General features: G+C 42.7%; 1 protein-coding gene across 5 annotated transcripts in view; it reads left to right on the forward strand.

Moving 5' to 3' along the window:
• MOB3B (MOB kinase activator 3B) overlaps positions 1–19,732 on the forward strand; it is a 234,408-nt gene that overhangs the window by 61,541 nt on the left and 153,135 nt on the right. For all 5 annotated transcript variants that reach the window (XM_059889209.1, XM_059889207.1, NM_001046491.2 and 2 more), the window contains 1 exon segment: positions 11,893–12,508. In XM_059889209.1, the coding sequence (XP_059745192.1) occupies positions 12,091–12,508 (418 nt within the window). In that variant the 5' untranslated portion in view covers positions 11,893–12,090.

Below are 19,732 nucleotides of genomic sequence, written 5' to 3' on the forward strand. Positions count from 1 at the left end.
GAATCTTCCTGTAGTGCAGGAGCCACAGGAGACGTGGATACAATTCCTGGGTCAGGTAGATCCCCTGCAGGAGGGCATGGCAACCCACTCCAGTATTCTTGTCTGGGAAATCCCATGAACAGAGGAGCCTGGCAGGCTACAGTCCATAGGGTCACAAAGTCCAACATGACTGAAGCACGCACGCACCCACCCTGTCAATAACAATATAATGATTTTCCATGGAAGAAGTGCATCCGCATGTGCTATCGCTTTTGCTTCTCATAGCAAAGCAATAACGAAAACCTTGAGAGGTAAGCATCATTATTTTTTAAAGGAAACAGAACTGAGGCGCATAAAAGGTGCCTTATTCAAAGATATAGCCATCAGAGTCATTGCTAGGTCCTGACTGCACACTGCAAAAGTTCAAGAAAGATGTGTCCCTAGGGGTGGCACACGACTGTGTACATAGCGCTAGGTCCGTGTTTCCCCCATCGTCTTCCATAACCCCCTTGGATGACTCCAGAAGTTCCTCTGGCTTTTTTTTTTTTTTTTTTGGTTGAACTACTTAACTGTTTAAGAGGCAGTCGTTTTCATTGTTTTTTTAAATTTAGTAACTTATTTATCCATTTATTTTTGGCTGTGCTGGGTCTTTGTTACTGCGCATGGCTTTTCAATAATTGTAGCTAGCGGAGGCTACTCTAGTGGTGCATGAGCTTCTCATTGTGATGGCTTCTCTTGTTGCAGAGCGTGGGCTCTAGGTCTTCTTAATTAGGGTTAAGAGTTTTGGATTCAGCTTGGCTACCTACTGTTCCCATGACCTGGGACAAGTTTTAATCTCACTGTGTCTCAAGTTTCTCTAAGGATAACCTGGGGATAGTAATACCCAATTCATAATTTTCTACTTAAATAAATAGTAAAATAAATGTTAGTTACTTGACTATTATATAACGAGATTGAGTAGAATTTTAACCATTGTAATATTCTAATTGGCTGTTTGCTTTCTCAAGAATCTGACTTGCTGTTAAAACTTGTATCAGGAGGGAGGCTCAAGAGGGAGGGGCTATTTATAGCTGATTCATGTTGTACAGCAGAAAGGAACACAACATTGTAAAGCAATTATACTCTAAAAAAAATTTTTTTTAATGGTACAAACTTTCAGTTGTAAGATTAAGCATAGAATATACAACCTGATAAATATAATTAACACAGCTGTGTGTTATATATGAAAATTAAGAGTAAATATTGAGTTCTTATCACAATGAAATATATATTTTTCTTTTATTTTGTATCTGAGGGGATGGATGTTCACTAAACTTATTGTGGTAATTATTTAATAATGTATATAAGTCAAATCATTACATTGCATACCTTAAACTTACACAGTGCTGTATGTCAATTATATCTCAATAAAATTGGAATAAAAAGACTTAACATCATATTATGATTCAAAGGATGGTGATGATAAAAGCAGCAACCATGTTATGCACTGCCTTCTGTGTTCCAAACATTTAACAAATATACCCTGTGGAATTCCCACAACCTTACAGATGGCTGTGTTCTTAGCCCTGGACTATATTAGCTCCAAATTTTGTCTGTCATTGCTGTCAATTCTACCCATCCCTCCCCCCTGCCCCTGCCAGCTTAAAATAGTAACCTTTTGAAAATTTGAAATGTATTTTCCAATTTCCAGTCTTCTAGCAAACTGTGTGTTCTCTGCCACCTTCAAAGGTCTCTTGCAGTGCTTCCAGACGTCATACATAAATTCCCATAGTGCCAGGGGTAAGAATTTTCCAGACCCTGAGACTCAAATCCACTTAGAGTGGCTAAAAGTAAGTAAGTCTGTTAATAGTTACAGAAACCAACTTCCTTGAATTTGAACATTTTTCCTTTAAAGCAAGACTTTTCCAAGAAAGAATTGGCATATCCTGTCTCAGAGAGAAAGAAGGAAATGGTAATTGACAATGACCTTTATCCCAGTATCCGATGGAGGTTCTCACTGGCATCGTACCAGCTGGTATAAACCTGCGCTTTGAAAAGTAAAAAAACATTTTTCACTTGCTGTAATTTTTTATTTCACCTGTTAAATTAGCTGTATCTGTACTTACCACCTCATCCTCCATTTCTCTACTACCATCTGCCTAGGTATTGTGGTCCCAACAAATCATGATTTTTTTTTTTTTTTTTAACTATAGGTGAAAGATTTGGGAATAGAGAGCAAGTTGCTTGCTAACTTGGAGAGGTTTTTTCCTTTTAAAAATTATTAAAATAATTAGGTTGCATTTCATAAATATTAAATGAGTCAACTGCACATTTATCTTACAATAATTTTACTTTCATTGTTTATTTTTGAAACTACGATAAGATTGGATCAACCCTGTGCAAGGTGGAACCAAAGATTTGCCATCTCCCTCATTACTGGGAATCTGAACCAGTCTCTACTGGGCTCAGGAAGGCCTTTATTTAAGAGAACTTTATTCTGTTTAAGAAAAAATATTTTTAAAAGTCTGTCTTTTCTTCAGCACAGTGTGAGTATATGGTAAATTGCATATCTGCAAGCCAAGTTGCTTCAGCTGTGTCCAACTCTCGTGACCTTACGGACTGTAGCTGCCAGGCTCCTCTGTCCGTGGGATTCTCCAGGCCAGGTTGCTTCTTTACCACTAGCACCACCTGGGAAGCCCATGTGGTAAATTAAACCACACCAAATAAATCCCCACTGTCTATCCTTCTATTCTTTTTAGTCTTTCTTACCACTAAGTGTCCTCTTCTGAATGGCGATGTTTCCGAGGCTGTGAAGTGGAGGATTCTTACGGGTCTCTGCTGTAAAACCCGTGCATTGACCTATCACTGCTGTTGCTGTCGCTGCAGTGTACAAGCTTGCATGCAATGTTTTTGTCTTTGGAAGGCTTATATTCTTAATGCTAGACTGCCCACACTGGTGATGGAAATATGCAAATAAGCAATGAGAAAGCAACTTAAATGAACACCGAAGAGCTAGAAATTAATGGGGAATATTGGTCATGTGACAGACTTCTGTGGGGCTGCACCTGTTTGTACTGAATTGATCTGTGTTCAGAAATAATCTGGGCATTTTAAAGCTCTGAAATCATACATGCCTTTGAAGATGAAAATGAGGCAGCACTGTTTTTCCCAACTAGTTTAAAATGCAACAATATGGCGGCTCAAAGATGAGGAGATAGATTAGTTGGATTAAAAAAAAAAAGCAAGATTGCTTCTTAGGCAGGAATCTCTGCAATCTGGGGACTGTTTTGTGAGCAAAGATAGCACCTAATGACTAGGCAGGAGTAAAACATTCCATAAAGGTCAATAGAGTCACATTTTTAGGTACACTCCTTCTATTGGAGCCTAAGAAGGTCAGATGATGTAGAAATTATTTGTGTGTGCACCCATGCACGTGTGCACATACACACACATACATACATACATTTCTCTAAAATAGAAACCTAATCTACTTTTATTCAATATTTGAGATGTTAAAGGAGGGTTCCATGGACTATTCTAGCCCTAAAGAGAAAAAATAAAGTGGAAAGGTAAGAAATCAGATGAGTCATTCTTTAATTTCAAAGACCTGCAATTTTAGGTAACTCATGGGAAAGGAGCAGCCCCTTTGAGAGAGAAGATGGACACATGTCTTGACCTCTCAGGAGAGGATGCCTCAGAACAGCCCAGCTGTTGGCAAAATCTGACCTCAGTGTGCTGGCAGTGAACTTGCAGCTTCAGGTCACATCCCTAAATAATGAAAGGAGAAAAACTGGTTTGGTTTCATTTTTGTCATTTCACTTTGATGCGAAGGGTTCTTCATTCACTGTCAATTATTCATTCATTCAGCAAACACTTAGTGAAGTTGGCTCTGTTCCAGGCATCATCCTAGCTCCTGGGGAGGCCCCCCACAAAGAAGACAGCACAGAAATTCCCTCATGTGAGGTCCTTCTGGGGCTCCCATGTTCCTAAGTCCTTCCTGTAGTGAATTGCCCTGCCAGCTGGCCCTGACAGAAGGAGTGCTTCATCCTACAGAGAAGACAGTAAGCTTCCTTCCCCTGGCTAATGTCACTGTGTCCCTCTGCTTTCTGTCCTGCCCAGCCTCTGTACTTCCAATTGCTAAAGAGGATGTGTCTCTCAGAAGTGGATGGGAGAGTTGTTTCTTTTCTCCCTTCTTCTTGGCCAGGACTCTGATTTTTCAACTAATTAAGTTAGAAGACATCAAGAGGAAAAGAAAAATAAGAACTTTCCTTGCCAGTGTTGCTTAGTTACCTCGACAACATTTTCTTGCTGCCCAGCTGAATGCTCTCTGCATATTTTTATAGCGCACATATTTTATTGCTATATTGATCTATTTAGCAGAAAATATGGAGAACACATTGAGCTCCTGTCAATTCTGCACTGTTTATTTGAATTTCCATTTTTCTCTTCATTGTCCTTTTCGTTCCTGACCTGAGTAATACTGTACAGGAATCCCATCATAATCCATGTGGGGGCATTTAACTTTGTAGCTAAAAAGGCAAAAGCCCAAGAACTGACCTTAAAATTAGACAACAAACTGTGGACTTTTCAAAGGCAGGGCCCGGATTTTAATTAGCTCTGCGTCCTAGAAAAGGTTTATTGGTGGCATGAGCAGTTGGCTTCAGACATGTATTAAGTACCAGCATTGTAGTAGGTGTTATTCATAACATAGAATTTGCTATAGGTTTTAGCCAGGGGGCAAAACTGGTGACTTGATCTTTTCTTTCTGGAGACCGGACACAGACAGAGAAAAATGGCTGTGTTGTTGCCTGTGCCACATTGTTTAGCCGAAGCAGCTTTCCTGCGTGCAGCCGTGGGAGCAGTAGAGGAGCCACAGCCCATCTGGCACTTACGAGAAGGTATTCACAGGGAACCTCCTGGATCCAGGGGCTGTGCTGTCTGAGTCAAGCCAGATCAAAAGACCTGGTCATTGTTACCATCTGTCAAGGCAATTGTATTCAAAACACTGAGTCTCTCCTCATTCTTTTTCTCAAACAGACACACACTCAGCTGAAAATGAGATTTGTTTTTTTAACTGGAGTCTAGTTGCTTTAAGCAAAATGGCCTTAAAAGCAAACAAACAAAAACCCAGTATGTTTAAATACATACAATGTCTGTAATGTGTTATGAAAATAGGTGTGATTTCTCTTGGTGAAAAAATACTGGAAATGTGATATTAAGATAATGTATAGTTTATAATTGAAAGAGTAAATTGAAGAGTTCAGTGGGAAAAAAATGAAAACTGGGTTTATGAAGCAAACTCTTGACCAAACAACACATGGAAGTGTATTAGTTCTCCCCTTTCCCAGCTCGTTCACCCAGTACTCTTCAAAGCATGTACTTCGGAGATTTTGTTAAAATGCAGGCTTAGATCTACTGGGTCTGGGGAGAGGCCCGAGAGTCTGCATTTCTAACAAGCCCTCTTAGATCAGACCTTGTTAGCTAAAGTGTCATCCATGAACTTAGAGATTTGGCATTACCCGGGAACTTGCTAGAAACATAAATTCTTAGATGCAGCCCAGACCTTCTGGACCAGAAGCTGCATTTTGACAAGATCCCATGTTCACATTCAAGAGATGCTGCTCTAACCACTTCATAAGCCTACAGTGTCCATTGTGGGTAAGCATCCTGATGGGGCCCTGTGTTAAAAGTTAGGTTGGATGGATTTCTTGGTGCCTTTTAATTTCAAAACTTTTTTGGGCACTTGCCTCAGTAGAGCATCTGACCCTCAGATAAAGACACGGACAGGTGCCTCTTTGTTCGTTCAGTGACATGATGAATTTGTTTTTATCTTTCTTGGAGTGCCCTTGTCTTTAAACATGGGGGCCCACTGACCAACCTATCCCTGTTCCAGAAAACTTTAGACAAAAAAGTTTGACTGGAGGACTTCCCTGGTAGTCCAGTGGCTAAGACCCTGTGCTCCCAAATGTAGGGGGCCCGGGTTCAATCCCAAGTCAGGGAACTAGATCCCATGCGCCACAGCTAAAGATCGCACGTGCCACAACTAAGACCTGGCACAGCCAAATAAATAAATATTAAAAAAAAAAGTGTGACCGGAAGAGACAACCTTACATCTGAATGATGTCAGAATGATGAACATGTTTCAAACAACACTAGGAGGTCAGAGTTTCTTCATCTGTAAAATGGCAATAAGAATACCACCTGTTCTAGCTTCCTTTATAGTCATGTTGTGAGGAGCTGGGAAATCTATATCTGAATGGGGCCTTGAAAACATAAAGATGGTCATGAGATTTAAAAACAACTTCAGTAAAAAAAAAAGTCCTATGTATTTCAGTGTCAGAGAGGTCTGGATTCAAAATTTAACCTTTTCCATCTACTAATTTTGTGATTTCTGCAAAATTATTTCATGTGGTTGAGTCTCAGTTTCTTTTTATATAAGATGATCATAAAATCATCTATCATGCAGTGTGCATGTGCTAGGTTGCTTCAGTCATGTCCAACTCTCCGTGACCTTATAGGCTGTAGCCCACCAGGCTCCTCTGTCCGTGGGATTCTCCAGGAAAGAATACTGGAGTGAGTTCCCATGCCCTCCTCCAGGGGATATTTCCGGCCCAGGAATCGAATCCGTGTCTCTCATGTCTCCTGCATTGGCTGGTGGGTTCTTTACCGTTAGTACCACCTGGGAAGCTTCCTGTCATGGAAGTGAGGGTTAAAATGTAAATAATATTTGTAAAAATCTGGTGCATAGTAGAGTTTAATAAAGGTAGCCAAGAGCAGCACATTAAATTACTTGGTTGAGAAATAATCCTCCAAAGATGATTTTTCCCTCAGTTAAGCCTGTAACACTGGGGCAAGGAAAAAAAAAAAAGAGGTTAAAGGTTTGAATGGGGCTTCCCTGGTGGCTCAGTGGTAAAGAATACGCCTGTAATGCAGGAGACCTGGATTCCATCCCTGAATTGGGAAGATCCCCTGAAGGAGGGCCCGGCTACCCACTCCAGTATTCTTGCCTGGAAAATCCCCATGGACAGAGGAGCCTGGCGGGCTACATCCACTGGGTAGCAAAAAGTCAAGACACAATTGAGAGATTAATACAAAGGTTTACATAACATTGATCTGGTTCAAGAGATTAACATCTTGAAGTTAGTTATGTGAGGGTCTGTCTGTGGAAGAAAAATCCCCAACCTCCAACAAGGGTTTAATATTTATTTAAACCTTAGTGAGCACCATGCACTGAGGGCTTTGTGATATGGAGGATTTGCTATGATTATTCTGTACATTCGCACGCTCTCAGCACAGGCACCAGAGGGACGGGATGGTGTCCACAACAGCCTGGTACGAAGGTAGTCTTCCACGCTGGTGTCCGTGCACAGACACTCCAGGGCATGGGGAAACAGCCGAATTAATGGCAACGAGGGTCATGTGAGGTGATGAGAGAAGATTGCTTTGCGGACCGTGGGAATGGATGGTCCCCTCATTATCAGAATAACAGAATAGCAAGTCTTATTTACTGGAGCCGTGAGGGGGCGGCTGTTGGGTTCTTGCTGCTTTACTGTCAGCAATTAAGCATTTGCAATACAGAAGGACTATTGTCTCTTTTAAGAGGAAATAAAAGCCCTCATCCTCCTCTATCTTCCCAACCTCTAGCTCCTGGTTTTATTTTGGAAATGCTCTTTGAAGGCCTTTGGTTTTCTTGTTTCTTTTCAGGCAGATACACCCTTTGGGAAGTTGTTGGTTTGTTTTTTTTTTTTTTTTGCAGACGAGATTGCCTCTTTCTTTCCCTAGAGTTTGCAGAGTTTTTGTGCTGATAACCTTCCTCGAGATGTTCCGAAGTGACCGGAAATGTGATTTCCCAGACAGCCAAAGGCAGGGTGCCACATGAACCACTTTTCCACACAGGTCTCCTTGTGGGGAGTGTGTATACTCAAGGCCAAGTGATGAGGGGAAGAAACACCTCACTGATACACGGTCTGGCAGTGAAAAGCTAATAGGAAGAGGGTGGGGTTTAGAGGGAGGAAGTAAACAGACTGAGGCTTCAGTTGCCAGAGGAGGCCTTTAACTGAATAATCTGAATATCAACGCTTCTGAACCAAGACCAGAGTCTATGAGAGGGAATCGGGGTGTCTTAGATGGTTTTGGGTTCTGTTTTTGTTTAGCCTGAATAACTTAAGTTTGAATGCATCACCAAACCCTGTTCGAGTGTGGCCTACTGGAACCCCTGCTTGGGAGGAAAATGGCAGATCAGTGGGATCGTGCCTCAAGTCCATCTCAGCAGATGCCATGATGGGCTCTTCTGGCTCTGGCCACAGCTGTGGGCTAATTTTGCTAGGGCGTGATCCATGGGCAGATCAATGGTCTCCTCTCTGTTTTCAGGCCACAGGACACAGTCTTCACTTCCAGCCAGTCAGTACGTGTGTTTTTAGAGGAATATGTGCATGGAAGCGCTAGGTAAGAGGCTTTATGAATGAACCAGTAGGAGAAACAGATTGAGGAGGATCACTTTTTAGAATGTAAGACTTTGTGGAAAGAGCATTTGCTGGGAGTGTAAAACCGAATCTCAATCCTAACCATGCCCCTACTCGATGTGGGGCCTTGTTTACAACTACTTTTATCTCTTGGATACTGTGGTTACTTTGTGTGTGTGTTAGTCGCTCAGTCGTGTCCGACTCTTTGCAGCCCCTCTTAGTCTGTCCATGAAATTCTCCAGTCAAGAATACTGGAGTGGGTTGCCATTTCCATCTTCAGGGGATCTTCTCAACCCAGGGTTTGAACCTGGGTCTCTTGTATTGCAGGCAGTTGCTTTACTGTCTGAGCTACTAGGAAAGCAGGTCTTGGAGACCCAGGGTTAATGATATCTACTACAAATCTACTACACCTGCTCGAAATCTACTCTGCTGCTGCTGCTGCTAAGTTGCTTCAGTCGTGTCCGACTCTGCGACCCCATGGACTGCAGCCTACCAGGCTCCTCCGTCCATGGGATTTTCCAGGCAAGAGTACTGGAGTCGGGTGCCATTGCCTTCTCCGTGAAATCTACTTTAGACCACACCAAAATTTTGAAAGGGTGAAATGAGGTGCCAGAGAAGAGAACATTGAAGACTTCAAAGCTGCAATGTCCAATATGACAATCACTAGCCACATATGGCTTTTGGGATTATTAGTTAATTATCAATTTTTTTAAATTAATTAAAATTAAATAAAATGAAAAATTTAGTTTCTGAGTCATACTAGCCAACTTTTTAGTTCTCAGTAGACACATGTGGCTAGTGGATACCATATTGGACAATAAATATATAGAACATCTGCATTATCACAAAGTTTTATGGGCAGCTCTGCCTCAAAGCACTATCTAGGATGTGATATTAAAGATGTCAAGGGTGGCATGTTTAGGGGTGATAAATACTGTCACAGGGGTTCTTAGAAAGAAACAACCCACCCAAGTTGGCTGGAGTAAAATGAGATATTTATATGACTAATTCAAGAAAAATACACGTGCCCCAAGGGATCTCTTGGGAGTCCCTTGGACAGCAAGGAGATCAAACCAGTCAATCCTAAAGAAAAACAGCCCTTTTCCTAAGGGAAATTGATCCCAAGGGTTGGAGATACAACCAGACTTCAAGAGGAATTGGAACCAGTTCGGAAGACTATGGAGAACACAAGAAGTATGGCTGAGTGCCTTCGATGTTTACCTAAAACTGTTGTATTTTTAATACAAAATAAAAAGTTAAAAACAAAAGAAGCTACTCTCTCCCCACTGCCTCTCCCTTTTCCTCTTGTTGTTCTCTCCCTGTGTCTCTTTTTCTCTGTCCATGGGATCTTCCTTCCTCTCCCCCTCCTTCACTTCTTTCTCTTCTTCTTTCTCTACCCCTTCCCTTCTCCTCTCTCCTCTCTACAAATCCAGGTTTCTCAACACTACTACCCATGGTCCAAAGAGGGCTCAACGGAATTCAGTTCTTAAAACTTCCTTTATTGCAGCGTCATCGATTTACAGTGCTGTGTTGGTTTCCAGGGTACAACAAAGTGATTCAGTTCTACATGTATATAATATTTTGCATCAGATCAGATCAGATCAGATCAGTCGCTCAGTCGTGTCCGACTCTTTGCGACCCCATGAATCGCAGCATGCCAGGCCTCCCTGTCCCTCACCAACTCCGCATCTGCTACTCCCAAACCCCAGTCCTCTCCCAACCCTCCTCCTTGGCAACCACCTGCTCTCTATGTCTGTGAGCCTGTTTCTGTTTTGTAAATAATTTCATTTGTGTCAGATTTTAGATTCCACATATAACTGATAGCATATGGTATTTGTCTCTCTCTGCCTGACTTACTTCATTGAGTATGGTAATCTGCAGGTCCATTTATGTTGCTGCAGATGGCATTATTTAATTCTTCTTATGGCTGAGTAATATTCCATTGTATATATATATATAACTACATCTTCTTTATCCATTCATCTGTCAATGAACAGTTACATTGTCTCCATGTCTTAGGTCTTCAGTTCAGTTCAGTCGCTCAGTCATGTCCAATTCTTTGTGACCCCATGGACGGCAGCATGCCAGGCTTCTCTGTCCATCACCAACTCCTGGAGCTTGCTCAAACTCATGCCCATCGAGTCGATGATGCCATCCAACCGTCTCATCTTCTGTCATCCCCTTCTCCTCCTGCCTTCAATCTTTCCCAGCATCAGGGTCTTTTCCAATGAGTCAGTTCTTTGCGTTAGGTGGCCAAATATTGGAGTTTCAGCATGAGTCCTTCCAATGAATATTCAGGACTGATTTCCTTTAAGATGGACTGGTTGGATCTCCTTGCAGTCCAAGGGACTCTCAAGAGTCTTTTCCAACATCACAGTTCAAAAACATCAATTCTTCAGCATTCAGCTTTCTTTATGGTCCAACTCTCACATCCATACATGACTACTGGGAAAACCATAGCTTTGACTAGATGGACCTTTGTTGGTAAAGTAATGTCTCTGCTTTTTAATATGCTGTCTAGGTTCGTCATAGCTTTTCTTCCAAGGAGCAAGTGTCTTTTAATTTCATGGCTGCAGTCACCATCTGCAATGATTTTGGAGCCCAGGAATATAAAGTCTCTCATTGTTTCCATTGTTTCCCCATCTATTTGCCATGAAGTGATGGGACCGGATGCCATGATCTTAATTTTCTGAATGTTGAGTTTTAAGCCAGCTTTTTCACTCTCCTCTTTAACTTTCATCAAGAGGCTCTTAGTTCTTCTTTGCTTTCTGCCATAAGGGTGGTGTTATCTGGGTACCTGAGGTTATTGATATTTCTCCTGGCAATCTTGATTCAAGCTTGTGCTTCATTCAGCCCAGCATTTCACATGATGTACTCTGCATATAAGTTAAATATGCAGGGTGACAATATACCCTGCATATTGACAAACTCCTTTCCAGATTTGGAACCAGTCTTTTGTTCTCCTGTCTTGGCTATTGTAAATAGTGTCAAGCAGACCCAGTTTTCATCACTTCTCAGGGATAATACAAAGGCTGGATCCTGATTCCAAGTTTCTAGGGAAATTTGCTCCAATCAGGTGTGTCCAAGAGGATGGGGGTCGTGTCCTCATGCTTACTCAAGGGTAGTGAAGGGTGGGACAGATAATCTAAAAAGGAGCATATGGGGATGTTATTGACTATCATGTTGATCCTTAACACCTTGGAGTGGCCCACTGAAACTATGACCATTTAGCGAAAAGTTGTCAGAGATTTGACTAAGGCCGTAAAGAAAAAGGGTGTGATACCTTTTCACCTGGGGTTATATGATTTGATCACCAATACAGATTCTCAAGGGTTTGGCTTGACTTCTACATTATTATACCTGGTTGTAAGTGGACACAGTCAGAAGTAAGGCGGAAATCGGGTCTAAGCCTTTGTCATTTCTTAAATACAAATGGAACACTAATGAGACCCTTTTCCTCTCCTACCTTTAGGAAGAAACATGAAGTTCCCCTGGAAATCATTCAAGAGAAAGATGGAAAGGGCTATCTAAAAGAGACTGAGAGCTGCAGATCACAAGACTGGGGCCAGAGGGCTGGCAGTGGAAACCCCTGTTGGGTTGCCATCTCTCACTGAAAAGTCCCAGTTGCCTTTTTACTTCCTGCCGAAGGAAGGGGGAAAAGGAGCAGACCATGTCCATAGCCTTGAAGCAGGTGTTCAACAAGGACAAGACCTTCCGGCCAAAGAGGAAATTTGAACCTGGCACGCAGAGGTTCGAACTCCACAAACGGGCTCAGGCCTCCCTCAACTCGGGCGTGGACCTGAAGGCAGCCGTGCAGCTGCCCAGTGGGGAGGACCAGAATGACTGGGTGGCGGTGCACGTGGTGGACTTCTTCAATCGCATCAACCTCATCTACGGCACCATCTGTGAGTTCTGCACCGAACGGACCTGCCCTGTGATGTCAGGGGGCCCCAAATACGAATACCGGTGGCAGGATGACCTCAAGTACAAGAAGCCGACTGCCCTGCCGGCCCCCCAGTACATGAACCTTCTCATGGATTGGATCGAGGTCCAGATCAACAATGAAGACATCTTTCCAACGTGTGTGGGTAAGTCCGTGACCAGCTGCCTGGTTATTTTGTCACATCCCACCCAAGCTTGGAAAGTTGGCAGAGGCTTCTTCTGAAGCGGCCTGCCTTTGAATGCTGGATAGCATCCATGTCACTGTTTCCCTAGGTCCCATCATTCACGTATCTGCAGTTTCTTTTTCCATATCTAAGGACCTTATGGAAAAAGAATCATGTGTGGACCACTTATAATTATTCTGTGGTCCTCAATAGTGGGGAACACTGGCTTGATGAAAAATTAAATTTGATCTTATTGACTTCCTTAGGATTAGACTCCAAACCCACCCAGAGTTCCTAGTGAAATTTTTAATTTGGAGCTAATTAACTGGTTAGTTATACTAACTCTAGTGCAAGGATTGGTAGTCATCTCTCAGGATGAGAAATCCTAATGTGAAAATCCATGGATTTGTTTGGGAGTTGAACAAACAGGTAGTTGGCATTTTGCAGAAACAAGATCCTGGCATTCTCTTCTTCCCTGATCATAGGTATTAATTCCTGGCTGTTCTATTAACTCTGGACCATTGTGGAGTGACTAGACCAACCCAGACACTTGGAATGTAAATGCTTTCATCTGCTTTGTACTAAAAGCCATGAAACTCCTCAAGGGGAAGGACCAGACCTTTTCCATGTCTTTTATTTCTTTATGCTGCTGATCATTGGGTCTGCCTGCCTGGCAGGATGAATTTACAATTCAGTTTTAGGGCCTTTGGGTCAATAGAGATGAACACTCTACTCCTTGCCTTGTTGTAACTCTGATGCCCAGTATGGTCCCCTGGAACCTTTTAGGCACTGAGAAACTATTTGTAGAATGATTGAAAAAATACTTATGCTGCTGCAAAATATTATTGAGAAGATCTGAGAAGGTTGGGGTATTAAAAAAAAAAAAAAGCATTTGAAACACATTGCTGAAATCACCTTTTATAGGGCATGTGTCCCCATGTGGCATATGGGAAGTTGAAGTGGGGTGTATGGAAGTAATTGCTTATGTAAAAATAAAACATATATAACTTGACCAGAGTAGTACATCCATCTTGAAATATTCAGCACACAAACCAATTTGCTCAGATTCCTCTTGTTACCTTGCCTTGCCTGATTTCCTCTTGCACTTTCTCTCTGCTGGCTCTTGTAGGGCAGGAGGTGGGGTTCATGATAACACAGTCCCCCTTGGTTGACTCGCCAGCATAGGAGGAAGAAGGCAGGTTTCAGAAACTCCCCTATCTGTATAACTGGTGCCTTGGAGGAGTAGCAATTTTGGCTCACGTCTTGCATTTTCATTGACTGTTGGAGGCTTCTTTTGGAGCTGGGAGGAATTTGTCTTTTCCGAAAGCATTACAAGCCACTGCCAAGGCTCTGTGCAGAACATGTGATAGCAATAAAGATAAATAAATCTGGGCAAGGATCCCTCCTCGTTGTCCTCCCCCTTCTGTTTCTGTTCTTTGATGCTTTGAACTCTGGGCACTGCTGTTCTCTCTGGCAGCTGTGGTTACCACACAAAGTTGCTGACCAGAAAGAACATCACGGAGCCTGGTGTGTTACTTAAGGGCGAGGAAGCTTCTGGCGGTCTCCTTGGAAAATAGGACATCATAGGTGATTTTAGATTTTGGAGGAAATCAGTGGATGCTGCTGGATCTCTCAGAGTAATTGACTTTGCTTTCTTTTTCTAAATGGTTTCTTTAGCCATTCACTATGCTTGGGGCATGCTCACTTGATCAGAATCCACTGTTTCAGCTCTTCCCAATATGGACTTCACGCTATGAAAGTGTTCTGAGAGATCTTAATAGGTGCGTATGTTTTGTCTTTTTTTTCCCCCCATGGAAAAATAAGTTTGGGAAATGTTTAGTGAAACTGATTTCTTTACTGAAGGACTTTATATTAATGTGCATTAAATCTCCAAGAAATCTCTTGAGAAATCTGTATGCAGGTCAGTAAGCAATGAACTGGACATGGAACAACAGACTGGTTCCAAATAGGAAAAGGAGTACATCAAGGCTGTATATTGTTACCCTGCATATTTAACTTATATGCAGAGTACATCATGAGAAATGCTGGGCTGGGTGAAGCACAAGCTGGAATCAAGATTGCCGGGAGAAGTATCAATAACCTCAGATAGGCAATTGATGCCACCCTCATGACAGAAAGTGAAGAATAACTAAAGAGCCTCTTGATGAAAGTGAAAGAGGAGAGTGAAAGAGTTGGCTTTTTTTAAAGCTCAACATTCAGAAAGCTAAGATTATGGCATCTGGTCCCATCACTTCATGGAAAATAGATGGGGAAACAGTGGAAACAGTGACAGACTTTATTTTTGGGGGCTCCAAAATCACTGCAGATGGTAACTGCAGCCATGAAATTAAAAGATGCTTACTCCATGGAAGGAAAGTTATGACCAACCTAGACATAATATTAAAAAGCAGAGACATTACTTTGCCAACAAAGGTCCGTCTAGTCAAGGCTATGGTTTTTCCAGTAGTTGTGTATAGAAGGCACTGGTGACCCACTCCAGTACTCTTGCCTGGAAAATCCCATGGATGGAGGAGCCTGGTAGGTTGCCGTGTAAGGGGTCCCACAGAGTCGGACACGACTGTCACGACTTAGCAGCAGCAGCAGCAGCAGCAGCAGCATGTATGAGAGAGGTGGATTATAAAGAAAGCTGAAAGCTGAAGAATTGATGCTTTTGAACTGTGGTGTTGGAGAAGACTCTTGAGAGTCCCTTGGACTGCAAAGAAATCAAACCAGTCAATCCTAAAGGAAATCAGTCCTGAATATTCATTGGAAGGACTGATGCTGAAGCTGAAACTCCAATACTTGGGTCACCTGATGCAAAGAACTGACTCATTTGAAAAGACCTTGATGCTGGGAAAGATTGAAGGCAGGAGGAGAAGGGGACAATAGAGGATGAGATGGTTGGATGGCATCACCAACTCAATGGACATGAGTTTGAGTAAACTCTGGGAGTTGGTGATGGACAGGGAGGCCTGGTGTGCTGTGGTCCATGGGGTTGCAAAAAGTCGGACACGACTGAGTGACTGAACTGAACTCAAATCTCCAAGAAAAGAATATGGTAGTATGTAGGGGCTTCCCTGGTGGCTCAGATAGTAAAAGAATCTGCCTGCTAATGCAGGACATGTGGGTTTGATCCCTGGGTCAGGAAAATCCCCTGGAGAAGGGAATGGCTACCCACTCCAGGATTCTTGCCTGGAGAATTCCATGGATAGAGGAGCCTGGCGGACTACAGCCCGTGGGGTTGCAAGGAGTTGGACACCACTGAGCGACTAACACTTTCACTTTCAGTGTATCCTAATTTGAACCTGGTACCTTCTTTCTTAATGGAATACTGTTAGCATCTTTCGAGAAATGTTCATCTGTATACATTAGAGTTGGCAAACTTTTGTATGTATCAGAATTACTTGGGTCTTCTTTTCAAAATGTAAATTCCTTGGTTTTCTCCCTCAACAACTAAATCAGAATCTCTTAGGTAAGGCCTAAGTATCTGTACTTTTAGTAAGCTCCCCCCACTCTTCTTGTTTATTGTAACCACCCAGAATACTTTCTGTCCCTTCCCCAGGAATTGTTTGTTTCTTATCTCTCTAGTTTTATCCATGTCATTCTCTCCTTTGAAATCCCCTAACATCTCTGTCTAGTGAATTCTCATGCATCCTTTATACCATCTCCTCTGTGAAGACTGTCATCTTTCAGAATGTAAACCCCTTAAAGTTATGGAATATGTCTTATTCAGTTGACTATTTGAGCACCAAGTCCAGTCCTGGTGCTTTACAAGTTGTTGGATGGATAGATGGATAGAAAAATAATCCTTATAAAATTCCAGCATGTGTATGGTATGGTGCTGGTGATCAGAGTAAGCAAATGTCTCTGAAACCCATTATCACCATTCCTGCGTATTTCCTGCACCTTGCCTTCCATGGGGTTTAGTTTTCTCTGTTTAACTTTTGCAAGATTAAAACATTGGTTGTTCAGTCGCTAAGTTGTGTCTGACTCTGCAACGCCATAGACTGCAGCACACCAAGCTCTTCTGTCCTTAAGTATCTCCCTGAGTTTGCTCAAATTCCTGTTCATTGAGTTGATAATGCCATCCAACCATCTCATCCTCTGTCGCCCCTGTCTCCTGCCCTTAATCTTTCCCAGCACCAGGGTCTTTCCCAATGAGCTGGCTCTTTGCATCCGGGATTTCTGCTTTGGCCCAGCTGCTTCATTCTTTCAGAGCTATTAGTATTATTAATTGCCCTTCCCTCTTCCCCAGGAGCATATTGGACACCTTCTGACCGGGGAGGCTTATCTTCTGATGTGATATCTTTTTGCCTTTCAAACTGTTCATGGGGTTCTTGCCGCAAGAATACTGGCATGGTTTGCCATTCTCTCTTCCAGCGGACCACATTTTGTCAGAACTCTCTACCGTGACCTGTCCATCTTGGCCCTGCATGGCATGGCTCATAGCTTTATTACGTTATACAAGCCCCTTTGCCACGAGACAAGGCTGTGATCCATAAAGAGGGTTAAAATGATAGGGGTTACTAAAAACCACCACCATCCACCACCACCCTGATGGTCTTCATTAGTATCCTGCTCACCTCTGCTGTTTGCCCTCCGATAACACTGTTGCTGTCTTTGCAAAAACTTGTCTTTTTAGAGCCACTTTCTCTATGAGAATTCATTTCCTCTGCTTCTTCCTCCCCCTGATTCTAGCCTACTTTCCTTCTTTTTGATCTTGGTGCTGCCATGAGTCATTATCATGAAAATGATCAAGGTGTCTGTCAGGATAAAGTGAAAGAGGAATTTCCAGCCAACAGCAGACCCTGGGCGGATGAGAAATTTGGGAGTTCTGCTTAGCATTATGGCTTTGAATCCTGGGCATATTTCTTGTCTTCTTGTCTGGGAATTGGGAGGAGTTCAAACTTTCCCTCCTCCCCACTGTGATTCGAGGAACCAGAACCGGAAAAATACAGACAGATGTGAAGGCTTCAGCCTCAGTTAGGTATTAAAGGATATAAACAGCTGTTGATCTCTACTGCTGAAAGAAAAACTCTCATCTGTTTCTGTATCCTGATTTAACTAGGATACCCGGGCTATTTCAGAAGTCAAGCCTTCTCAGTTGGGAGAATACCAAACAGATGTGGCTCCCTTGTGAACCAGAGTCTCCTTCCTCCACTCTCTTGATCCTCCCCAGTCTCCTTTGTTAAAAAGCCAACAGATGTTCCTGCAAAAGCTCCTAAAACAGCAGTAATTTCAGAAGCAAGGGCCACCTCCTCTTTGATTGTATCTCTTTTTTAACCACTTTTAGAGGTAACGAAAGAAAAATAGAAAGCCACAGCCACCCACTTTTTAAATTCCATTGCCTGGCTAATCACAATAATTTTTCTGTTCTAGCCCCCAGCTTCCCTGTTTTTCTGTTATATAATGGGACTTAAATCTCAGATCTGACACTTAGAAAAAAAGGGAGTTGAAAACTTAGCGCTACTCCAACTCATGTTTTTAAAATGTCTTTGAGCAGGAGGAATAAGAACATTTAAAAAATAATGACATAATCTCACCTACCTTTACAGTTTTAGAATAAATGGGTGTCAGAGAAGGAAAGAGCAAGGAAAGGGAGGGAACGTGCATATATTGAGTTTCCTAAGCATCAAGCACTAGACCTGGCACATAATCTTTCTTAATTCTTATAATAACTGAACGAATTAAATATGCCATTTTACCAATGAGGGAGCTGACATTGAAACAAGCCCAGGGGCTTTCTTAAGGTTGTACAGTTAATCAGTCATTTAGAAGTTAGGGTTTGAGCTCAAGAGTGTCTGGCCAAAAATCTCTGCTCTTGTCACCCATTACCATTTATATTATAGCATGAATCGTTATTCTGCAGATTTCCTTCACATGCTGAAAGACTTCTCAATCATGGTTTTAGGAGGTTACCTAGGAGGGAAAATTTTTTCAGAAAACCTGATTTTGGGTATAAGTTTTAAAGAAATGATTCTGGTTTTTTCGTTTGTTTGTTTCTGTTTTATTTTGTTTTGTTTTTGTTTGCCCCCGCTTTCAAAAATCACCCCTAAAATGCCTGAGCAGTATGTCAGACACTGTATCTGTTCCCATGTCACAAGACTGCGCAGAGGGTGACAGCCTTCGGAAGATGCTTCGTGGGCCGTGACTACCTGTTACAGCGTTTGGTCCTTCACTCACTCAGGAGATGTTTGTGGAATGCCTGTTCAGAAGCGGGTCCTATTTTAGGCTCCAAGAAGGAGCGAAGCAGACAGCTCGTGTCCTTGAGCAGTTTCCATAATGCCTAGAATGTCAAGTTGCTCCAAATTAATCTGCACATTCTTCCAAAATGAGTACTTTGCTCTGTGGACAAGTGCATTGTGGAATTGGCTGCCTCCCTCTGGCAACCTCTCTCATGAGACTATAGCTGAGTCTCATCCTCTTTGAAAATATTGTGGCAGGAAACATAAGGCTATAAAAATATCCATAGGGATGAACTTTTCAAACATGGGATGTTGGGGAACTGAGTTTAGAACTAGCCTTTAAATTTTAACTTTTATTTTCTATTGTCTCCCTCGTGGTTTTTAAATTTTGATATAAACCTAGATAATGCTGGTAAGACAGCATGTATGTCATCAAAATATACTTACAGTGTGGCAGGACTAGCACCGGGCTTGTAGACGGAGACCAGCTCTGCCGTTATAAAACGCTACAGGGGCTATAGGAAACACTATGCGCTGTGTGCTATCGGTAAACACGTAACCTCTGAGCTTACATCCCTCTGTGTGAAGATTCGCATTTCACAGGGCTGTTGCAAGGAATGAAGCAGTGTGAGTGAAAACACCCACCCCAGAGCCATAAGCCCCCGTGCTAAGTGCTAAGTCACTTCAGTTGCATCCGACTGTGTGTGACCCTGTGGACTGTAGCCCTCCAGGCTCCTCTGTCCATGGGGATTCTCCAGGCAAGATACTGGAGTGGGTTGCCATGCCCTCCTCCAGAAGATCTTCCCAACCCAGGGATCGAACCTGCATCTTTCACGTCTCCTACATTAGCGGGCAGGTTGTTCACCACTAGCGCCACCTAGGCCCTCACGCTGCTGCTGCAGCTAAGTCGCTTCAGTCGTGTCCGACTCTGTGTGACCCCACAGACGGCAGCCCACCAGGCTCCCCCGTCCCTGGGATTCTCCAGGCACGAACACTGGAGTGGCTTGCCATTTCCTTCTCC

The sequence above is a fragment of the Bos taurus genome, chromosome 8 (assembly GCF_002263795.3).
Source record: "Bos taurus isolate L1 Dominette 01449 registration number 42190680 breed Hereford chromosome 8, ARS-UCD2.0, whole genome shotgun sequence".
In the NCBI taxonomy this organism is placed as follows: Eukaryota; Metazoa; Chordata; class Mammalia; order Artiodactyla; family Bovidae; genus Bos; species Bos taurus.